General features: G+C 46.8%; 1 protein-coding gene across 1 annotated transcript in view; it reads right to left on the bottom strand.

Annotated features, from left to right (window-relative positions):
- The window catches only part of SPAG6 (sperm associated antigen 6), a 37,649-nt gene extending 22,057 nt beyond the window's left edge, over positions 1-15,592 (bottom strand). Inside the window, exons 1-3 of the mRNA XM_085050541.1 lie at positions 14,316-15,592; positions 14,128-14,223; positions 3,227-3,393 (exon numbers count right to left, since the gene is read on the bottom strand). Coding sequence (XP_084906667.1) covers positions 3,227-3,393; positions 14,128-14,223; positions 14,316-14,340 — 288 coding nt within the window. The 5' untranslated portion in view covers positions 14,341-15,592. The remainder of the gene's footprint in view (positions 1-3,226; positions 3,394-14,127; positions 14,224-14,315) is intronic.
- Positions 15,593-24,610: the final 9,018 nt, after the last annotated feature.

Raw genomic sequence — 24,610 nt, forward strand, 5'->3', positions numbered from 1 at the left:
CAAATCTGCAGTAAGTGCATAAACAAATAGAAAAAGTCAGAGCTAAGAGGATAAGGGAAAAAGATAGTAGTCTAGATAAATTTAAGTGGGTAGTGAACAACAAGAGCTGCAAAAACAGTAACTCTTAACATATTTAACCAGATTACACAAGTTATGCAGGGCAAGCTCCTAAAATAATTCTACCCATCTGTAACATCCCGATGAGAAAACATTGCTTACATTTGCAAACAGGAAACTGAGACAGAAAGAACTAGATCAAATAAAAGAGCTTATGATCTGAATCCTGAAATGCCTAAATACTGACTAAAACTCACAGCTAGGATACTGAAAACCCATCCCACAAACACCCAATACTGAATAACCCTCCATTTCGACCAAGCATCCTGCAATTTTACTTCTGCGTATGTCCAGAAAAAGCTCACTTTAAACAGGACTAAGCACCTTGGCACTTCTGTCATAAGAGCAAGCAAAGTCTAAGCTTTTGTCTCAATTCTGTCCATCGCCTTTAGTGCTGGACCAAATACATGTTTTCAGCATGCATATATAATACACAACAGTGCACACATCATGGGGTTCCCATGTAAACTGCAGCACTGATTTCTTCTAAAAGCACCGTTAAGTCTTCCCTCAAAAAGTCACATTTCAGTCTCCTGCAGTTTTATAGCCACTGGTAGGGTGTGAAAGCTGAAGATTAAGTTTCTTCTACTGCCTTACAGCTTCAAAATCCAGAGCCCAGCTAAAGCACTCTGGCCAGAGAAAACCATGCTGCGAGAAAGACAGTTCCCCTCCCATGGGAAGGGGCAAGACTCATGGGGGCACAAGTGACCTACTGCTGTGTCTGTGTGCCTGGAGTATGCCCTCCAGCCCGGGCATTGACAGATCACCCCTATGGACAAGCTCTAGAGGGCTCTCTTTCCGTATGCCAGCTGGCTTTGGTCTCATCCCAAGATGCTTGATTCCTCCCTGCTCTGCATAGGGAGCCTGGGCACTTTACAGTGCTACTCCTACTGTCAAGGTACCCAAAATTTAAACAATGAACAGCCCACATCCCTTCTGGATCAAGTCCAGAAAAACAAAGAACCACGTGAGTGCTTTTGTGCATCCTGTAAGGTGCCCAAACACCTTCAAAAGCCTGATCTAAAGCACTAAGTTATGGCAACAGAGCAGTACCTGCAATGGGCCCCAGGAAGTTAAATGTACCCAGACCCACTCCCTGGCCCTAAAGGAAGGTGACACAGCATAACACATCCATCCACCTAAACTCTCTTTCCTCAAAGTACAATAGCCTCACCTATGCTACTGGAAACTGTCCCTGCCTTGTGCTATCCCTTAAACCATGTCCAAGCATTGTCAAGTAGTTTGATGGCTGGCATTGGGTAAAACCACATCAGAGAGCATGCTAATGATTAATGAGCACAGTCATCTTCCAGAGCTCCCACACATACTCTGACCTTCCTTAGTTTACCAGTACTGACATAATTCCTTATTGTCAAAAATCCAGTCTTCTAAGTTAAGGCCTACAAGCAGATACATTAAACAGAATTTACAAGCAAAGCATTCAACCTCTTTTAGGGGAAACAGAAGTTAAGGGAAATAGTACAGACAAATGGTCAAATCCTTAATGTAAGTTACTATAAGTTTTGCTGAACTCTATGGATCCACAGTTGTTTACATAAGTCTGTGTCTGTATAAATATAAGTATGTTATTTCTGTTAAGTAATTATGCTCCTGGCAAAGAAAAACACTTCTTTGTTTTCATTATTCAAAACACACTATTTACAAACAAACCATATTCACAGGCACAGTCAGAACACTGTAAAATTGAATTTTGCTCAGTTTAATTGATAAAACATTGATCTGGGATGTTACCCTGTGACCACTCTCCATAAATCTCCATAAAAGAAATAGTATTCATTGTGTGCTCAAATAATCTCATCCTTAAATATAGATGTTGATACACTGAGAGTGGAATAGAAAAGGTTTTTTTGCCTGTGGGAAGCGACAAACGGTCTGCTTGCTAAACTCTGCATGAACTGGATGAGTTTCCTTCACCTGCCCTCAGTCACCAAGGCATAGTAGGCTTTCCATGACCTCACACAAGTCTTGCTGCTGCTTCCCCTAATTTCAGCTATCTCAGGGTATTCAAGCTAATTTAGTGAGGATTTCAAGTTGTAGCAGGGGGTAGTTTCCAAACCAGCAGAGGGTAGAGTTTTGTTCTGCATCTTTCCTTAAAAAAAGAAAGAAAATAACCAAAATGCTTATAACCTGGTCTAGTTAAAATCTTTACTTTCTTTTCATACTATACCAGTGTCTTGCCATCAAAGTTTTTCTTTAGCTTTTCCTTTTGCAATATTAATTGTATAGGCAGGCAATGATTCTATATGCACAAAAAGTATGCAGTGAGTACACTTACATCTTTGTTTTCCTCAAAAGATTGAAAATGAAAACATATAGTCTTCCAAATTATATTTCCATTGAAAACCAACTTTTCCTAAATCAAAGCTGCAGCCTAAGTATGGTTGTGGTATCAGTGCACTTAACCCTTTAGCTGTCAGTTTCCAGCTGTTAGGAACCTCACTTGAAAGTATTTCTGTTAATCTAGGTCAGCATCATTGGAAAATAAAAGCTGAAAGAGACACAAAGCTTGAAGAAAAATGTGAGGAAGGGAATGAAAGAGACCACCAGATTTGCAGTTGTGACTGTACTTTGTTTGGTTTTGACAAATATAAAGATAAAAACCTTTCAGCATATTTTCCTGTGTCAGAGATTTGTTATTTCTCATGCTACAGATTTCCAAAAGCCTGTGTTTGGAGATATTAAGTATTTCACTACAGAAGTTCAGGGTTTTTATATGTATTTTACAAGTGTCCGGTATTATCGACAAAACCTAGTCAATTATCACCACAGCTTCCAAACTGTCGCCTTTTTGAAGAGGAACCTTTTACAAAGCATCACTCAACATTTTAAAAATGTTACAGTGCAATGAATGTAGTTCCTATAGTGCATTAAACGGTAATATGATATTTTAAAGTCAAGCTTATTTGAAGTCAGACTTAGGCATACAGTACACAGTGATCTCTCAGGGGTTCAAACATACATGCTGCTCTGACTTCAGAACATTTAATGTCCTATTAGAATAACAGCAGATGCTGAGACAGAAAGATTTCCCTTTCCCTGTGTAATAGTAAAAAAAAAAAAATTACTTAAGAGAACAATCATGCCTTACATTCTCCTCAGGCAATGAACATATGAGATGTGGAAGAATGTCTCCTTTCACAACTGTCTCTGCAAGGTCCACGTCACATTCAGCAAGTCTCCCAAGAGCCAAGGCAGTAGTCTGACGAATACTTGGGACGACATCCAGCAAAAGAGGTCTCAGCAAACACACTACACCTGAATTGCGGCATGGAGAGAAAAGCCGATTTGGTAAGCAGAAGTTTTTTAAAACATTTGCCTTTGCTCATAAAAACATATTAAATTACTCTTCCAGGTAATAAAAACATGTAGGAAATCCAGGTGTTCCACTGACATGGAGCTGACACTTGGTTAGCACTGCTGACATATAGCAATGTTTCTGCCCATTTTTCATAGGTACAAAACAATTCTGAAATATAAAAAAAATCACATGTAGAAATAAGATGTATTCAAATATCTACAAAATATGTCTTAAAGTTTACACGAGAAAATAAGGTATATTCAAACATATTCAAATGCACGTGTTACCATGTGCACAGGAAACTCCATCTGGAGATCCTGGTGAGAAGACATTGGCATGTCCCTCATTCATCATGCCAGCAGAACCTCTATATTGAATTACACCAAATTACATTTCATCTGTTATAAGCAATGACTGATTTGCAGACCAATACCCATAATATATTATGCTCCACATAGAAGAGTTGTAGATTTTCTTATAGTGTTATTATTTATTATGTGTTTTCACTGATGAGTTCACAGTGTATCAGCTAAGCATAAAGAATATGAAAGTAGCAGTGAGGAAAACTGTAAGAAGCTACAAACTGAATGACTGGATGACAAAATGGCAAGTGAAATGGAGCTCATGTAGGGAACCCAACTCCAACCTCACACATGCAGTGATGGACCCCAAAGAGATTACTACCAACCAGGAGAAAGATCTCAATGTTAGAACAGACAGTTCCATAAAGATCCCAGCTCTTGCCCAGTAGTAGAGAAGAAACTTTACCCACAGAAGTATACAGAGTGCTCAGGATTACTTGGAAAGGGGTAGAAGCCAAGCAGGGATCATCAGTATCCTACAATTTAATACCCTCCACTCATGTAGAACTGAAAAAGGTTCAGTGAAAGGAAACAAGGATGATCAAAGATGACCAATCTGTGTGTGGAAGCTCTTAAACTAAGACTCTTCGGTAGGGATAGAAATGAGATACAAATGGTTACATTAAAAATGTGATTTGTAAGGTCTGGGAAGGGAAAACTACTTTTATTGTGATCCGTCAAATGTGCTGTCCCTGTAGAAGTCAGCTGCATGAATTAACACTTTGGAGCTTTATACCTCAGCCAGAAAGCAGAGGTCTCTGAAAATGGAGATGTGCTACAACAGAACACTGAACACTCAGAGCTACACGTGTCTTCATATCAGCTCTCTCAGTCTTTTCCACTTCATTTTTTCACAAATACAAAGATCTAGTTGACTGAGAGTGAAAGAAAGTAAGACTTCCCTTCTCAAGGGCTCCTATAGTTATTAGCACTGAACAAAGGCTTTTTGGTGTGACAGTCCCACAACAGGGGCATCACTGCCTAATGGCAAGTAACAAACCCCCAGTGCTCAACAGGCACCCTAGTACAAGGCAAAGCTGAAGACCTCAGAGGAAGGAATAGTCCAAAGGCTATAACAAGTTACACCCGTAGCATACTTCTTTCCCTGAAAAGAAAAAAGTAAGTTGAGCAACGGTAGAATTCTCACCTTTATTTTACATCCAAACCAAATTGCTCCTAGCAAGAAGAAAATAGCCAAATCATTTATATATGGCTCTGCAGGGGCTGAGAAGGAGGACACACAAAAACTAACCATGGAGGCCATGCTATCCAGTAACAAATTTGTAGGAAGGTCAATGCTCCAGACAAAAGTTGCACTGTCATGAGAGATACACCCTCCCAGCATGTTCACAAGGCAAAATAACACAGGTTTCGGGGGGACACATAACAAAAGCAGAAAAGTAAACTGAACCTATGGAAAGAGGTCTGTAATATAGCTGGGGCCTGCTTATCCTTCTGTTAAACCCACTGGGAGCTGAAAGAGGCCTCCTTTATACCGAATGACAAAACATAGATTGTAAGATCAGTATTGTAAGATCAATGTGAGTTCATGTGGTACTGTGCAGAATGTGGTCATCATAGTGACATCTCCTCACAAACTCTCCACAACAGGTATGGTCTCACTAGCAAGTTATGTTTCATATCAAAAACCACTACATACTTTATATGACAAATTGAAAATAAAAACAAACATATGAGTTGGGGTCAACACAATGTATCATCTGCTATCTTCTAGCCAGTCATCTGCACCCTCTGTGGGAGGGTATTTTCTTGTTCTTCCCTCTAACATCAGTTGCATCATCAAACAGCTGCTGAAATTCCTAAGGGAACCTCACACTGTTTTTACTATCTACACTGAAGGTATTTCAGTGAAGCAGGAACAGTTAAAAGTAGTTCACTAGTATTTACTGTACAGATACTACATTTGAGCCCTTAACTTGAGATAACACGAAAACAAAAATATTCATAAATAGAAAAGAAAAAAAGAAAGGGGGGAAAGTAGTTTTATTAATATAAAAGAGACTGTTGGAAGTGGTTGTGGGAAAGGGAATGGAAAACTTTAGCATGCAGTGTCCTGACCCTAAAAAAGCCAAGAGCCTGATGGCTGGGACATTAAGCCAGGATGTGTCAGACAGTTCAATTCTGATGGTCTCAAATCCCGTGAAATTTAAAAAGACTAGAACCACTTTACCCAAGAGCTAGGTCCAGACCATATGACATGTTTCTGACCTTTGTGACATACCCAGGCACTGCAAAATGTAAAATCACATTTAACAAGGTTTCCATACATGTATGCTTTGAGTTGTTCCAAGTGTGAGATCTATATAATTCGTATTTTCAAGATCAGCTGATACAGCTTTCACTTTTAGAAGAGCCCAAAAAGCCTTGAATCTGAAAATGCTTCCAAGCAGCATGCCTCCCCGTGACCAATGCCTCTCATCTCATGACAGTATAAACCATGTAAAGTTTGGTGATGACATTTAAGCATCAGCACAAAATGTTCTACTGCTAATTACTTTAACTGGTACAACTTTTAGTGAGGAATGAGATGAAAAATTAAATGGGAGGTACTGTTTGAAGAAAGAACACAAGATGCTAGAAGAGGGTTAGAAAGAAACAAACATGTTTAGAAATAATAGCAACTGTGCTGGTCTTTAGGGAGACTATATTTTCTTAAAATTACATTTGAATGTAAGAAGACACAGTTGACAAATAATTATAATGGAAAGAGTTTGAGAGGAACAAGACAAAGGAAAATCAATTCCTGTTGCTGTACAAGCCTTATATCGACATCAAATTAACTGAGATTTGAAAGAAGTGTATAGGCCTAGATTATGCCTGTGTATTGAACATAATTAAAAGCTTCCCACCTTCTCTTAAAACTGCTTTCTTTCTCTGTGTCAAAATGCTTTCCACCACCTCCAACTACTCTGCAAGACCAACTGCTTGGGGAGTTTTCACCATTGTCATCATTTTTGCATCTTCAGCAAACCTAGTATTTCTTTCTTTACAGCACTTATGAAAAAAAGAATTAATTCTGACAGTGTAAAAACAGCTATATAGAGATTCTGTAGTCTCCACTAAAACACCAATAGGAAAGCCAAGATATCCAACCTTTCCTTCTATGACTTTTGAGCATAGTGCTGAAAAGGACAGATGTGCCTGACACAGGATAAGGCTTTCCTGCACTGAGCCCAACCCAGCTCTTTGTTCCAGAGACAGCTGTATTTGGTGACCTCCTCTATTTGATCTCTTCCTTTCATCTATCCTGTTTACAGCAAAGTCTACTCCTCCAAAGAGGTCCAAGCCAGGATTCCTATCAGCATTTTTAATTAAATTCAAATGTATTTAACATTACTTAGAGCAGGAAAATAGGCAAGAACCTTCCAACAACTTCCTTTTATCTTGACCATTCACTCAAGCAAATAGAGCCATACAGATCAGGGAGTAGCAGTGTCTTGCTGCTGAAAACTTTAGAACTCTTTGGTCTTCTTCTAAATAAGTCTGTTGTGACAGAAGTAGGAAATTCATTAACTCTAATTCAAAAGCAACCACACAGAAAGTAAACTACAAAATAAGGCATTTAGACTATTGGACTAGATTTGTTTTGGAAGAGTTCCCACTAGCACTCAGAAACTGAGTAACAGAGAATTACTGCCAAATATTCTCTCTTGCATCACAGAACCTTGACTGACCTTGGACAAGGAACTATTCCCCTTTCTATCCTCAGTTTCCCACTCAAATTTGTTTCAAAGAATGACACACTTTAGAAGCTGAATCACTCTTAACACACACTTCTCAAGTGGAGCTGCTACATACAGGCCTGATACACTTTCTTTTAGCAAGCTAGTGCAGGCTGCTGCCTATCTGGGAAACAAAAAAAAAATCACTCAGGGCAGCAGCAGGTTCCAATTTTTTCATTCTGAGTTTCTGTGGCAAACAAACAGTCACTGTTCTGGAGATAGCAATCTTTGCTTGGCAACTTTGATTTCTTGGGGAAAGCAACCTGGAATTCATGCAGAATACTTTCACCCTCCTCACATCCCCATCAAATCCTTGTCAAACTTGACTAGTCACAAATCAGAGAAATATCACTAGTTGGAAATTCTTTCCATTGCTACATCTGAGGATGACTACTCCTACCTTATCCTCCTTCCTTAAAGGAAAAATAATTTCAGGCTTAAAATGTGGGAAAAAAGTCATTCTACACTACTGTTGTCTCTGGACACAGTCTTGTCTTGAAGATGCTGTCCTGCTAATTTATGCTTTGGACCAAGATAACATCTTCTCATTTTTGTGCACTACCTGTTACATTTAGAACATTCACGGAGCTAACACTAGCACTCAAAGATTCATCATACCAGCTTAATTTTTCAGAGCTCCTCATGTCAAATTCAGCTGACTTAACAAGGAAATAAAATAGAAATTTATTTCTGCCTCACCCCAACACCCTATCTTCAACTACCCTTTTCTAGGAGCTGCATAGCAGTGAGTTTTAAGTTTCCTACTTAGAACAAATTTCCCAGAAGAGCAGCGAGAGAGAATTTTCACACACTCATCTTGACACAGCCTCTTCCAGAGACAGCAGAGTATGCAAGTCTCAAGTACATACTGCTCAAGTGTGACTCGTCACGAAAAGGGACTCCTCACTGTGACAGTTCCATGCACAGCACAACTACAATCCTTCAAAGATCAAAGGGAACATAAATACAGTTTGGTAACAGAGACTGGGTAATCAAGTAATTCGTACAGCAACTACCAGATGGTGTGGGACATAATGCAGATTCAGTTTGACAGTATCACTGAAGATTCCTGAAGGATCGAGGAACAGTAAGTTTCTCCTCCTTAGATGCCAGACCCTGTTTCTGCATTAATGAAGCAGAACTAATCCTGTTACAAGAGGACAAATTTCTGAAAATACCCCTTACAGGGCTATTAGTGGCCACCATTGCCAGATTGTGTCTGGCAATCATGCACAGACACTCCAAAACCAAGGTGGTCACAGGGAGCTGCTTCTTTTTAATGTCCACTCGCTAAGATGAGACTGAAATTTCTAAAAAATTCTGGGTTTGACATTTTACTTGCAAATTTCCAGACAGGTCAGGAGACTGAGAAGAGGAGGTATCCTGAAGCAGTTGATCTTTCAGTTGATTGAGTTACAGAAAAAGTCAATCCTCCAGCTCCAGCTGCATTTATTTTCTCCTCTGTCATATCTCTTGTACTTTCCTTAAAGCAGCTTCCTTCTTCCCTTCATCAGGCACCACCATGTCATCAAGCCTTAGGGAAAGCCATTCTCCACACCTGAACTACAACTGCAAAGACAGCCTTTTGCCTTCCATGCCATATTGCATAATCCTCTCCCACTTCTCCTGATGCTAAAGCTCAGTAAGGCTTTTAACACAAAATAGAAATAATTTTAAAAAACCCACAAAACTAAACCAACCAAACAACAAAAAACCCAACAAACCAAATAAAACAAACAAACAAAATAAAAACAAAAAACAAACCAAAAAAAAAAACCAAGGAAAAATAAAACACCAACCCAAAGCTGTGTGTATCCTTTACAAAAGAGGGTATGTGAACCCCAGTGTTGAAACTGGCTACATGGAGGCACTGGAGTCTGTCCATGCACATCCACTTGCAAGGTCCAAATGCTCTCACTAGGCTTTCTATTAAGCACTGTGCTATCAATGCACATTCTTTGATATTATATAAAATATGGAACTATATCCTAAAATCCCTTCCCACAGTCTGATTGTAATTACACTGGGCCAAGTGTCCAATTGTCACTTTCAAAAAAGGTACATTTAAAATACATACATCAGAAAGAAAAGTTGAGGAAAGCATGGGCAAAAAGACTCAACGTAGTTGGAGGAGGGAAATGAATTTGAACAGCTTTTTCTTAAAAATAAAGGTTCCTAAGACCAACCCAGAGATCTGGAAATACAGCTTTTAAAACTTGTCACCAGCTCCTGGAGCCAGGAGAGAACTAATATTGATGACATCACCCTTTACCTACACAAAAACAGACCGCAAAATAGGGGGGAATCTGCCATGCCACAAGGGCTGGTGGTGGAGCCCTAGTCTGATTCAGACAAGCACTGCCTCCAGGCTTTAGCCTCTTGCCAACATGAACTGTGAGGAACAGGTACAGGAGGAAATGCCCAGAGATAAAAGAGAAGGAGAGGGCTCAGTCATGAAGTATAAGGCCTGAGAAGCAGCTTGATACCAGGCATAGTGGAAGGGAGACCTGGGCTCAGGGCTGTGGGCTGATGGAGTGAAAGGACAGTTGGAAGGGATTCACTGGGAGGGGATCTTCATTTGCAGTGACATTTTGGAACTTTCCTGGAACTGTGCAGACTGGCCACCAAGTCAGCAAGGCAGAGGAATGGCAGTTGAAGTTACCTGCCCAAGATGATAAAAATACCCCAGCAGCAATGTGAAGGGAACCCAGGTGTGCAGGGCCCAGCACACAGGCTGCTGCACCACACAGCTTCAGATTTGGTTTTACATGTTCCATACTCAGCTTTCCCTATAACTTCCACAGCCGTTATGCTTAAGAATGTGATTGGCCCCAAGAAAGGGGTTAAAGAGCTGATCTTGTAATATCATTAAAGTCAAAGTTGCAAGACTAAACTGTTTCTCAATCACAATGATAGCCTTAAATAACTCACATATGAAAAGCAACATTCTCATCACCATATGTCCTAACGAAAGATAAATAAATAAAAAAAAATTAAATAATCAATTTTAAAAAATGTCCAGATGTAAATATTCTGATACATGTATTAATCCTGAATTGTAAATGCCTCCAAATAAATCAAAACAAAATGCAGTTTCTAAGGGGTTGTTTATTTACAGAGAGCTGCACTTCACAAGGAAAAGAACGAAGAATTAGACCCTCAGTGACTACCACTCTTATAAATATACTAGAACCACTTCAGATTTTCACCTAAATCTTTTAAAAGACAGGCAGCTGCCTAAATCTCTGTGCAAGAGCAAGAGCTCTAGTTCATCTGCCATTATAACTGAAAATAGCCTGTTTCCGGGATTTTAAATTTTGGAAGGATGAGGGGGTGTGGAGCTGAGTAATGAATTTCAGCACCAAACTTCGAAAGCAGTAGCTGCCAAATGAATAGATTTATTTTTAAAGAGTATACTTAAAGTCGTTACTATCAAAGTAGCTTTTTCCATTAGTCAGCAGCCCTCAAGAAACAAGACTTGATAAAATGTCTGTAATTGTTTCACATGTGTAGTTACGGAATGGAAAAGGTTTAGGAGTTTTGGAGCAGACTTTTTTCCCCAAGTATCCACTAATTAAACATTCAAATGACAAATCCGGCAATTACTCATGGTAGTATTTAATCATAAAGAACAACTTTATCAAAGCAAATCAGAGAGTTGGAAAACACACAGGAACGAGTTCTGACAAAAGAAGCTCTGATCATTCCTTGCACTTTCCTGCCACCAGAAAGCTGTTAAGCTCCCAGGCACTAGCCCCCCAGGACATTCCTGACCAGGAGAGAGCCAGTGCCACACAAATGTGTCAAAGTCCAGAGCCAGATTCCAACTCCCTGGTTACAACATCTTTGAGATTTCTGCGCAATGGGAAAAGCAGCTCCAGAACTTGATGAGACACAGAAGCCTCAGAAGACAGATGCCCGAAGAAAAGGTAGTCTTCCTTCTTCTGACCTTCTTTTCAGCTTCCCACCAGTTTTCCTTACAGGTCATACATAGGAGTCTCCACAATAACGGTACCTTAAGGTTTCCCAACAGTCAAGCCAGTGTGAGGAACTCTCACCTCTGATCTTGGCTGCTTGCTCCCCTCCAGGCTGCAGACTCCAAATTTCCAACAATACCACTGCTTGTACCTGGTTTAATACCACAAAAGCAGGGCTTAGAGCGTGGTAAAGAATCACTTTTTCAACACTTCCTTCTTTTATCATGTTAACATGGTGTGCAGAGACACCTCCACAAAGAATGAGGTCTCAAACTAGTATTTCTTTTCCTTATAAGACATTAAGTATTTATCGAAAGAACTTCTAAAATGGGATCAGATGCTTTATTCCTTGAGCACTCATCTTTCATTCTTATTCCAGGAATATAAACTGAGACCATTAATACAAGAGTACTTCACAGCACATTTTAAAGACTTAATTTTGTTCAAATTCAAGTCACTGTAATCTTGCCTTCCACTTCTGCGAGTAAACCCTTACAGCTTTTGAGATCCAACAAAAGAACCCTGCAAGATGCCCCCGACTCCTATAGCTAATGTAAAATGACAGCAAGCAAAGACTTCCCTCGTCTCCTTAAAACAGGGATGGCTGGAAATCTTATTCACCAGAATAAGAAACAAGCCCAAATCCTTTTAAATATGTATTTATAGAGATTCAAGTACAGACAGACATCTTTCTTAAATCATTGCTCCAGTGCTCACTAGAATAAGACCATAAAAGGCACACCAGTTATCTGCTAGACAGCTATGTCCCAAAATATTTGTATAAGTGTTTTAATAAAAGGACCAAATCACATTTTATTTGATGGGAGGTTTGGAAGAAAAACACTTAACCACATATAATTTAGGAGGCAGTTTTAAAATTTGTATCTAACACATCCAGAAAAGGCTGAAATGAACACCTCTCATTGCAATTATATAACTACAAAGTATTTTTAAAGACACATGAGGGCAAGATGGTAAAATATTTGTGAGCCATCCAAATCAATTGTAATAACCATATTTGCAGACATTCCCCTCTTTTCCAGCATCTGAAAAATGAAAGCCTATGGAAAAGCAGCTCAGAACCAGAAACAGCCAAGTAGGATGATCTACACAAATGTACATTTCCACATTACTATCCAGAGCCTGATCCTTGCAAAATTAACCTTCAGACCAACACCAGCTGTGTGCAGAAGAAAGTTTCAGGCCTCTGAACAGATTATTTGTTCTGCACAAGCAACAAATCAGTTTTGAGGTAAACTTACCAACCAGATTACATCAAAATAGTTATTTTAAAAATAAATACAATGCAATTAAAGTTAGCTTGGCACTTTGATTGCTTTCTTAAAATAGAAACTTCCTGCATTTTCAAAATGCTGAGCTGCAAGAAGCCTGCCTGTTTGGGATCTCTCTCCGGGAGCTGCTAAAACCAGGACTGTAAAAGGACAGAGAGGGACCTCTTGTACAAATAAAGCATAAATTATTCCTATAGCCAAGATGTCCCTTTGGCAAACAGAGATCACTTGTATAAACTACAGCAATGGCATTAACTCACCAAAAGATGGAAAACAAAACAAAAAAAATCAAGAGCCACAGCAAGGTAATACAAAAGGCCTGGTGTCAATGTGTCACTCCCATAATGAAAGGAAATGTTTCTTTAGCAAGAATTTAAGTGATAAATTTTTAATAGAACAATTTTAATAAATAGTTGTAAATACAATAACAGAAAGTTGTAAATATTTACACTATTGGTTTTCTTTTCGTTTGCTTGTTAGATGTCATTGTATTTGAGAAAAGACTGACAGCTTTACTAGATCTGGGAAACAAGTATTAAAAAAAAATCTAGACACACCAAAACATAATCAATTAATGAATATGACACGGCAAACGACCACTGATCTACAGCACATTTTCAAACTATCATTCAAGTAATCCATTACCAAGCACTTCTTTCTCCTCTTTTAAGCTCAGGAACTTTGGCCGAGCGGAGTGGGTCTGCCAGATGCCAGCAGCACAACAGCTGGTAGAAGTGCTCCCGCAGCTCCTCTTTCTAAAAATGTTCAATTTGGTTCACGAGGTCCCATGACACCAATATAACAAAAGCAAATCCCTCCTAAAATGAGCCAATCTGCCGGCGGAAGGCATCGAAAAATTTAGGAACAACTTGTAAAGCCAGTGTAAAAATAGTTTATTCTAAAAGTAGGATTTCCTTGGTAACTCAGTGCTGGCTTCACCGGGAATTCCAATGTCTGTACTTTACATAAAGTGTGAGGAAGTAAATTTTGAAAAGGGTTATACTGAGAAATCTTCCTTGAAAGAAGCATGAGGTCCCAGCCAGAGACATGCAGCTCCGCACAGACACGCGGGGCACCTGCAGCTGCCCAGCGCGACTTAGTTTCCCACCGCATCGAGGAGAACTCGGCAAGCAGGGCTGGGGGCCAAATCCTACTGGAAAAAAATCTCCGGAAACTGAGCGGCCAACGGGGGAGGAGGGCGATAACAAAAAGCAGACCTGGAAAGGCCGCGGCGGCCCCGCGCTGCCCCCGCGCTCTCCCCGGGGCGCGCAAAACCCCGCGGCCGCGCACGGCCCGGCCCCGCCGGCTCCCGCGTACCTGCGCTCTGGAGGCTGTCGGCGCTCTGCGGGCGGGAGGCGAGGTCGGCCACCGCCTGCGCGAACTGCGACCGGGCGCGCTGGTACTGCTCGAACACTGCGGGCGACAGCGCCGGGGCGCCGGGTCAGCGGGCGGGCGAGCGCCGCGCCAGCCCAGCTCCCCCGGCCCCGGCCCGCGGCCCGGCCTACCTTGCAGGACCTGCCGCTGGCTCATGGCGGCGCCGGGCGGGCTCCGCGCCCGCGGGGATTTCCGCGCTGTGGACGCGTCGCCCCGGCAACCGGGCGGAAGCAGAGCGGCGGGGGCGGGGCCTGGGCCGTGACGTCATGCGCCCGCCCGCTCCGCCCTGCGGGGCTCCGCGCGCCGTGCTCGGCCGTGCCTGAGGGGACGGGACGGGACGGGACGGGACGGGACGGGACGGGACGGGGCGGGACGGGGCGAGCGGCGGCCCGGCGGGCTGTGCCCGGCTGGCGGCGCGTCGCACGCGTGTTTTACATATTCCTTGCCAGTACAGGTGTAGGGATCGGGACCTACGGAGGTTCGCGGGGCGTGCGGACGGGCAGCTCCGCGGAGGGGACACCGCCGCTGTGTCACCTCTGTAGCACACACACAGCGTCTATAGGGTGTATCAACACGACGTGACATGGAAAAGTGTACAGCGACTGCACGCACTCACCTCTCACCGGCAGCTGCTGCTCCCGGGAGCGCCGGGGCAGGATGGCGATGGCCAGGGAAGGCGCAGCGCCCGCGGACGGTGCCAGGCTCCGCGCAGGGACGTGTCCGGGCCACAGCCGCGGCGCGTTGGCGCAGCGGAGGCTGGCGGAGGGGTGTCGGACGGCCGGTCCCGGGCCTGCCCGCCCGCGCTGACATTTGGGAGCGGCGCCGCGGCCGCCTCGCCGATGCGCAGCGGTGGGATGTGCTGCTCCGCCGGGGGCGCGTCCCGTGTCCCGCTCCGCTGCTGCGCAACTTGCCAAGGGCCCGGTGGGCAGATAGGGAGAATCTCTCTCTCTCCGGCGGAATCCGACGCATATCCCGGCAGGTCCTCTGGGGTCCACCTGCCTGGCTTCCGCTTCCCTCCTCTCCCTGGCTGCGGAGAGAAAATAAAAATTCAAAACGAAAAAAAAAAGGGCAGCTCGGAGATGCTCGCCCCCCGTCGCGCCTTTATTCTTCGCGAAGTGAAGTCCTTTGATTTTAATTTTTTCTTTCCTTTCTCACCGCCGACGCGATTCCCCCTCGGGGATCTCCGCTCTTGCCTTACGCCGCCGCGACGACCCACGCAGGGGGTTTTTGCACTGCACGGGGAATGAACTTGTCCCGCGCAAGGCCGCGGAGCCTCTCTCCACCCGCGGAGCGCGGCGGCGCCGGGGCGGTGTGGGCAGCGCGGACGCGCAGTGGCGAGCCCAAGGGCTACAGCCACCGCCTCCGCCGGGAGCCACGGGGGAAGTGCGGCCGGAGAGACGCCGTGCCCCGGTGGAAGGGAAGGCTTTTCTTAGACAATACACAGCGCAGTTATCCGCCCGAGCGCACCCATCCGCGCAGAAGATCCGCGCAGCTGCAGCTCCCCGCCCCGCTCGGCCGCAGGTGGCCGGGAGCAGCATCCGCTCTCTCCGTGCAGGGGCAGCAGCGCGGGAAGGGGCACGGAGGGGAAGGATGGTCCTGCAGCAGCCCTCTCACTCTGCCTGGCACAGACACAAGTTATTCCTGTGCCCTATAATACGGGGGGTTACTTTTTTTTTTTTCCCCCAACAGCGTATCATTCTGGCAGATAAGCCGCGCACCGCCTTCCACTCTTTCCCATCTTGGTGTCCGGCCATAAGGACTAATTATCAATAATTCTCTCCATAACCGGTCGGCAAAGACATGGTTGCATCTACGAGTAAGCACAACCTTGGAGGTCTGTATAGCAACTAATGCAAACGATGGGGCTGGAAAATGAAATCAGTGCTATCAAGGTTTGAATAGAAGTAGACTCTACATCTCTCTCAGTATCTTTTGAGGACGATTCCCAAGAGGCAGGATACTCGTGGACGAAGGTAATAGTTAGCTCTGCTATCGATCAGGCTACTCCAAGTGAAATTGTGATCCACAACAGAAAATCAGAGTTAATATTCAATTAAGAATGTCGCTTTCTGTAGACACACATTATTGCATAGTGGCTTCAGAATTTCATAGGTTGGTAATTTGTCCTGCAAAGCTCTAGATGTACAAAATCAGACAGCTGACTCTATAAAAACATATTATCTGATAGTTAATATAAAGTTTTGTCTCATACCTCAAAGTTGGAAGGCTGAAGTTACTTCAGCTGCCTTTTAAAAGTTTAGAAAAGTGTAAGAGAGAAGTCCAAATTAAAAAAAAATATAATGTCTGTGTTTGCTCAGCTGAAAAGAGAGGGGCTAACATACACAATATCATGGTCTAAAATGAGCTACGTGTTTCCAGGAGTATTTAGTGTGAAAAAAAAATACCTCTTTAAGCAAACAAATTAAGCAGGCGATGTGCTATTCTTTATAAATAAAGAAGACAAATAAAATCAGATTGGTGAGAAGGTCGTTTGCCACAGAAAATATTTTGGGAAATTATCACCATGTGTACTTGAGAAGGGAACAGCTGTTAAACACATTTCTTTATACTTATTTCTGTTCCTAAGTTAAATAAAAAATAAACAAATGGTGATTAATTACTTCCAGAGGTTTTTGGGTTTTTTTTAAAAAATAAAAAAGCAGATGTGTCGATTACAGATAAATTGATTTATCTGTCTAATTAAGTCTAATGTTTGGATAAGGAACAACAAAACCCACCCTGAGTTCCACCAAGACTTGCTGTTACACTTCGTTGCTTGATACTAAGTCTGTTCACATGGTTAATAATAATAATGAGGAATAAACACCATGCAAATGTGGTCTACGGAAATGTCACCAGCTCTCGCAAAAGTACTGAAGACGGAAAATCATTTATGGAAATGACGTAGTTGTGAGACTTCATTGCCTACTGCAGGGGTGCTCATTAGTGGGAAACCTGTATCCTTAAGCGGGTGGTGTTAGTAATGACTGCGTTACCGCACACGTCAGCTTAAAAAATAAACCGGACACCGGGGGAATAGACAACAGTTATCCAAAATGAATAATGTGCCTTCGCTTTCTGGTGGGTGTTCTTTAATCTCAGACTTGGATCCACTCGGAAATACGCCCGGAACGGGGCGGGGAAGCATCATGTTCCCCAAGACTGGGAAGGAAGAAGTTGCTCCTGGAATTTTTTGTGGGGTGAGCCGTGCCGAGGGTGTGGGTTTTCCCGGCTCGGTCTCGTCCCTGCCGGGGCGAGGCAACAGGTGACTCAGCTCCGGGAGCTGCCGGGTCACCCCCGCAGGACACCCCGGCTGGAAAGGCACTGGGTGGCACGTCCAGCGCCGGGCTCGCTGCCCCTCGACGGCTCATGCCCCGCTGTGCCTCGGCTGGTCAAGCCGAGGATGTTCCACTACGGTTTAAAACTGCACGACGCCCATTAAAAGGTGAGGTCTTCCCGTGCCGTGGTGCGGCGGCTTCCCCACCGGCTTCGGGAGAGCCCCGGGACAGCCCGCGGAGGCTGCGGGTCAGCCGGGCTGCAGTCGGACCGCCCCCGGCTGCCCCCCGCGCCCGTCGGCAGGGCGTTGGGTCGCCCCGGCTGCCTGTGGAGGGTCTGCTCCTCCTGCCACACGCCTGGCAAATTGTTCAAGGCGTTGAGGAGATATTCATAGGGTTACAGAAATTAGGGTTTTTAATCCCGTATTTGCACGACTCCAGTCATTTGGTGGGAAGAGCACCGCGCAAACTCTCCCACGGATCAGAGTTGGAAGCGCTGGGATTTTGGAAGCCAGGACATTGAACGTGGAAAGGTTAATGGGAGTGAATGGGAGGTAGGCAACTGAAGTGCTCTCTCGAAGAGAGTACACTGAGTGAAGAATCTCCAGCTCCACATGTAGCCTCTACTAAAATTAATTTGCATCCTTGAATAGTTTATTTTTCAAATTTAAGTTGGGCTGTGCTATTACCTGATTTTAGCAAAAACTCTGTCAGAGAGACCGTAGGAATTAAGAGTTCTCTCCTTTTTCTCCCTGAGCTTGGCTCGGGGCTGCAGGGACTCACGCCATTCTGAGGTCCCTTCTCCGGATTTTCGGTGGCGAGTTTAGTTTGTAAGACCTTCCTACAGAGTAAATTATTTCTGTGAGGTGAAGACAGAAACGTCGAGGCACTTCAGACGCACTAGAAAGAGGACTTCTTTTTTCTTCACCCAAGAGGACTACGCTGGCATTTGAGCAGATATTTGTAACTGTAAACGTGTAAACGGTACAGATTTGGCTAGTGGAGACTGGTGAGTCACCATTACACTAGAAAAGGCTGAATAAAAAATTTAAGTGATATATAAACCGGAAAAGGGCAAAACATGTCAGGTTGACTTGCAGGATGGGACCAGGAAATATTAGCTGGTAGGGCTGAGCCCTTTTTACCACGTGCATATGGTTACACCTCTGGTTTCCTGCGGAACCGTCAGAGCTTGTGCAGTGCCATTAAAACTATATATATTTTTTTGGGACGTTCCAAAACTCAAAGCCGGAGCTTAATTTATTCTGGGGACTTGAAAGGAACGAGGTCTTCCTTTGTGTCTGATGCTCCGGGGGAGGGTGTGTGTTGGCTTGGCTCTGAACGCTGCCCGCATCTACATATGTAAACCCAGCAGCGCTTCTCCCCCCCCGCGCCGGTCGGATTGCAGCTCTCAACAATGCTACCACACAAAGCGAAATGCGCGGAGCCTGCGCGGCTGCGGCTGAATGCAGACCAGTATTTAGCTCTTGATGTGGAAGGACCAAATCCGCGCGGTGCCTAGCGGAGCCCGGAGCTCGCCCCGCGGCCGTCCCGTCCTCCTGCACCATTATTGTCCCCGGCTGCTGCGGTTAGAGGGGTGGGGACAGGCAGCAGCCAGACGACCGTATCCCGGTTTGCAGAAGAAGGTGTAACGAGACGCGCTGGCAGCAGCAAAGGCTGCAAATCGCTGTCGTGTGGTTGCTATTAGCAACAAATCAGCTGAACAGCCTGCAAACCCCGAGCACCTAGGGCGGAGGTGGCAGGGAGAGCGCTGGGGCTGGGAAGGCTGGGGCTGCTGGGCGCTTTCCCGAGGGGATCTCCCGTGCCACCCCGAGCCGCCTCCCTGCAGGATGCCGAGGAGGGACAGGGCAAGGGGAGATGCTGCCACAGCCGCGCACTGCGCTCCAGGAGAGGGGAAAGCCAACCCTCTTAAAAGAGACAAAATGGCAGCTCATGGCTTGTAGGCATCCTTGCCGGCGCTGAGCCCCTGTCTCGCCTCCGGCGGTCCCCCCTGCTGCCAGCTCCTCCGTGCCCGGGGGCCTTCCCCGCCTGCCCGGCAGCACAGCCCCAGCCCCGGCGAACAGCAGCGCGGTGTCCCCCGGGGCTCCAGCCGCAGCCCTTCCCCTTCGCAGTCAGCCTACCCAACCTAGAAATCGAAGTGCCATCCCTTCGGATGGGACACGTCCCCACCGGCCGCATCGTTGCACCGTTGGCCAGGCGGAGCTGTAGGCTCCGCGCACCGCGCAGCCCAGCTCGGCTTGCGCGCTGCGGCGTCGGGAACCTGCGGAGGGTGTGCGCAGGCTCCGCACCCCGCGCAGGGAGAGCCGCGTAGCAGGGGCATCACTCACTCAGCATCCCTGCACCCTGGCCATACCAACACCTTCCATTCAGTGTCTTGTTAGCATAGCTTTATGGACATCTTGGTTTTAGTTGTTTGGGCAGTCTTTTGGGTTTTATTTTGTTGCTTTTTTTGTAGGAGTTTTCTTTCCTAATTTCTCCTTCAAAGTTTTGGGATTGTGTATGCGGGGTTTTTGGGGGTTCTTTGATGCAGTGTGGGGTTTTGTTGTCACGTTGTTGAGGGTTTTTTTCTGATTTTTGTGTTTGGATTTCGGGTTTGGTATTTTTGTGGTTGGGTTTTTTTGGTTTTTTGGGGTTTTTTTTGGTTAGTTGGTTGGGTTGGGTTGGGTTTTGGTTGGTTGGTTGGGTTTTGGGGTTTTTTTGGTTGAGTTTTTGTTGGGTTTTTTTGTTTGTTTTTTTTGTTGGTTTTTTTTTTTTTTTTTTGTAGACTCAGTCCACCTCGGAGGCCTCCATCAACTGTGCGATTTTGTCTCACATTAGAAAGTGCCTCGTCGAGAAGGCAACTCTGAGGCATCCCTAACACATGGAGGAGGAGTAAGAAATGCCACCGCTGCAGCAGTGCCTGGAAGCTCTGCGCTCAGCGGAGGCCCCAAGATGCCGGGCGGCTCCTCCCGGCCTCGGCCTCCTCCACTGGGGATGCGGCGGCCGAGAGACAGCGGGGGCGCGGAGCTCGGCGGTGGGCGCTGAAGGCGGAGGGCTGCTGGCTGCCTCTGCCATTGGAAAGTGCCTCTGTGCCACTGGGGAGTTCTCACCCGGCCGCTCCCCTGAAAATGTACCCCCGTTGAGAACCGGGAAGTCATCTGCCTGTCCCCGGCCATAGGAACATACAGCCCTTTGTCTCTCTAGACGAGGTGCGATATTCAGCTGCGGGCCACGAAAATAGATACGCCAAATGGCTACCGCCACCCCCTCCTATCTCTCGGGGAGGTGGGCGAGCTCCGGGGCAGCACCGTGCCCGGGAAGGGCTGCTGCCGGCCGGCCGCAGCGGGAGCCCGTATGCCTGCGGCAGGGCGAACGGAGATACGGGACCGCGGAGCCCCGCAGCTGGAAAACCCGTCCCGGTGCGCACATCCCCAAATGTCCGGGCTGGCTGAAGCAACCTAACGGACGGAAGGCGGGGGAAGGCAGACGGGGCGCAGGACGGTGCGGAGCCCGCGGCGGCACCGCTGCGCCTCGGCGGAGGGCGGCTGCGGCCGGAGGTGCTGCCTGCCGGGAGTGCCCTCTGCCCCCCGGCCGGACCCAGTACGGCCCGAGCGGTGCCGAAGGCACGACGGCGCACCCGCCGCGGCCGCCGGAGGAGGCCGGTGGGGCGGCGCTGGCGAGGCCCGTGCGCGGCGGGCGCGGCGCGGAGCGCCCGGCTAGAGCCCCGCGGGTCCCGCTCCGCGCAGCGCCGTTCGAATCTGGCGGCGCGGGGGAAGTTCCGCGGGCGCGAGCGGTGCGCAGGCGCAAAATGGCCTCTGCCCGGGCGCGGGGGGCGCGGAGCGGGGCGGCCCGCCCGTGGAGGGGCAGCCGGCGGGGGCCCGGCCGCGCCCGCTGCACCGGCGGCACCGAGCGCCACGTTTCCACGCCGGCACGAGAAGCCGCGTTCCCGCCGGCGGAGGCGACGCGGAGAGAAATGTAGCAGAACCGCAGCTCCCGGCCGGGCTCCCGGGGCGGGCTGCGGACGCCCGGCCGGCGGCGGGGAGGCCCGCGGGCTCCTCGCACCCCGGGGGCAGCGCCCGCCTCCGGCACCGCCGCTCGCGGCCTTTCTGTGACTGCCGCTGTCCTGCCCGTCGCGGCCGCGGCTTCGCGACAGCGAGCGGGCACGAAGTCCCTCTCCCCGGCCCAATCCCGCCAGGAAAACCTCCCTTGCCGTGGGTGTTACGTGTCCTTCGTGTTCTACCCGTTACCGACACTGATGTTTTTTTTTCTTTGTCCCACATCGTCGCTCTTAAATAAAAACAAATATCCCATCCCCAAAGACGGCGAGACCAAGAATTGCCTAGTCCGCACCGGGCTTTGCAAGTTTTTCTGTTGTCCTGGCGGGTGTCCTCTCTTGGTCGGGGGAAAAGGGAGCGGGGGAGCCGGACTTGAAAAAAATCCTCGCTGTCAGAATCCTTGCCATCCTCGAGTTAATAAAACACAAATCAACTGTGGGTCGGAGCTCCCGGAACGGGACAACGACTTTGAACTACGGAAAGACGAGATAGGCAGCCCTTGGGAAGTGAGGGCAGGTTCTTCTCCAGGCGTCCTCCGGCTAGGAGACGTGCAGAAAAGATGAAAAAGAAACTGTTTATAGTAAAATAAAGGAAATCCGTTTCAAGTACCCAGAGTAGGAGCGAGAACGTTAAAAATTAACAGCGGAAACAGGAAACACTTATCTGAGTAAACATTGTCTCAGAATTTCACCGTTTTAAAATTGGGAGGGCGCGAGGTGCTCGGCGAGGCCGCGGCCGCCCTCCTCCCGCTGCGCTACCTGCGGCGGGGGCCGCCGCCGACCGCCCCGCGCCGGGGCCAGAAACCGGAGCCCGGCGCAGCGAGACAACCCGATCCTCGTCAGCCGCTTTGGTGGCAAAGATCGGAACTGCAGGAGCTCCTGTGCGGTGTGAGATGAACAGTCCAGAAGTGATGTTAGGAAGGCAGAAGCACTCTGCCGCCGGGGCTAAGACACCGGCGGTTCGGGGCCGCGGCGAAGAAGAAAAGAGGCTCAAGGTTGGCGGAGGCGGAAAGAAGGAGAGTTCGCCCCGGTACCGGCCATGGGAAGACTTGCTTTGGCCGCGCTTTGAAAATCCCCAGCGAAACGAGCGACTCTTGGGGCAGCGGTGCGGCGGCGGAGGTGACGGCGGTGCGTCCCCGGCGGCCGTGGCCAGAGGACCAAAGACATCGCCTCGTCGGGCAGGGCGCCCGCCGCTGCCGCTGCCTCCGCCGTCGTGTTTCTGTGCTCTCCATCATTCAAAAATCGGGGAGCGTCGTCTTCCCGCGACGTTTCCTGGAGCTCCCCCGCTGCTGCCCGGGTCCCGGGAGCCGCGGCGGTGCCGCCCGCCGCTCCCCTCTCCTGCCCACGGGATCCTGTCAGTGTCGGAAGTTTGCCGGCGGTACCCGCCCGCCAGCATCGGCTTTCTGGAAGTCATCGGCGCAGGTTGTTGAGAGAAATGGTCAGTGCTGGGGGACGACCATCTCGGCTCACCAAGCCCGTCATGCTCGTCTTTCTCTCCCTGCGTATTTCTGCATTCCCTCTCCGTGTTTCTGCCCGTCTTCTCCAGAAGCGTATGAAGCTTTTCATGCTCCCTCTCTGTTGCTTTCTCGGGGGCTGGATCCCCATTCCTGCCGAACACAAAAGCTCTGCTTGGAGCTGTAGGCAACTGAACCAGGGCGGAAAATTTGGTCGGACGAAGGCAGAAAAACATCCTTTTCCAGCGGGCACAGACCACCCCTGCTTCTACTCTTGACCAGATTGCTTGTTGAACACCCTCAGGAAAACGCAGCAGACTTCGCCTTTAACCCTCCATCTATATAAACTCAACGTCGGATAATGAAAAGATTCCCCTTACATGTACCGCGCGGAGATTTCTTTCCTATCAGGGCGAATTTAGGTACATTTGAAAGGCAAACCTGTCACTATGTATATGTAAAGGAAAATATTGTGAAACCGGGAAGGTTGACATAGCAGCTTCACAAGCAGAACACCAAGATGCTATCTTTGATCGTCCTCCCAGTTGAGCTTAGCAGTATACACGCATCGCAGTGCCATCTGCGCAGGGCCAGCAGCAAAACAAAAGTTTCACATGGCAGCACAAACATCCTCAGCGGCTTTTGCAGCTCGGCAAGAGAGCTACTAGAGCGTTTGTTCTTGTTCAGGAGATGTCAAACTGGGAGATGTCGAAAATACTTTAAGATCTTACTAAATCTCGAAGGGAATTATCCAACTCCTGTTTAATTGCCTAATGCTTCACGGGCACTTCACAAAGACCGAGAATAGTTCTGTATTAATGCTAGAAGTCGTGATTAACTGCTACTTCCAGTAAAATTAAGCACATTTTGATCAGTGTGCTAACGTACAAGCCTCTGCTGCAGGTTCAGGGCTAGTTTGTGGGTGAAATAATTCAACCAGTACAGTGTGATTCACTCATGTAGCTGAGGGAATCATGCCAAGGTAGACAATTGGTCGCATTGAGAGGTATCTTTATATTAAAACGTACTTAGTTCTACTAAGGCTTAAAGAAGTGACCCAGAGCAGCGCAGGCACATGGCACTTGCTATCACAAAAATCAAGTTCTTCCCTTCCCACTTAACAGGGGCTAAGTTTGAACAGATAGGAGGTAAAGCCTGTGGCTGACTGGGATGTGAGGATGCACCATTTGCTTATTTTCAAGAATAAATCGGGGTCAAATAAAGAAGAGCAAATGTTTTCAAGGCAGGCAACCAAAACAAATCACTGCAATTTCTAGGTTTTTTTTTTCTTTGTTATTTTAGTGTGCTATCCTGTTCTGCTCACTAAAATCTTTGGTACACCCAGAAATACTTTCCATGAGAACAAGATGTTTGTCTTTTAACACCATATTATCAACAGAGCTAATTTGCTACTTTTCAATGAATTATTCCTTTTATTTGTTTATTTCTTTGATCAGCTATAAATGAAAGTTATTCGTGTATATAAAACTGAAGTTTTTACTGTTGAAATTGAACTGTACATGTTTACTACAGGAAAAAATATCAACTCTTGTTTAACAAGACATATACATCAATAAGCAATAACCTTGTGGAGGATTTGCAATCACCTGGTCTATAAAAACAAGCAGGACAAGTAACAGCAA

This window comes from Lichenostomus cassidix, chromosome 2, assembly GCF_008360975.1.
Source record: "Lichenostomus cassidix isolate B80296 chromosome 2, HeHo_3.0, whole genome shotgun sequence".
In the NCBI taxonomy this organism is placed as follows: Eukaryota; Metazoa; Chordata; class Aves; order Passeriformes; family Meliphagidae; genus Lichenostomus; species Lichenostomus cassidix.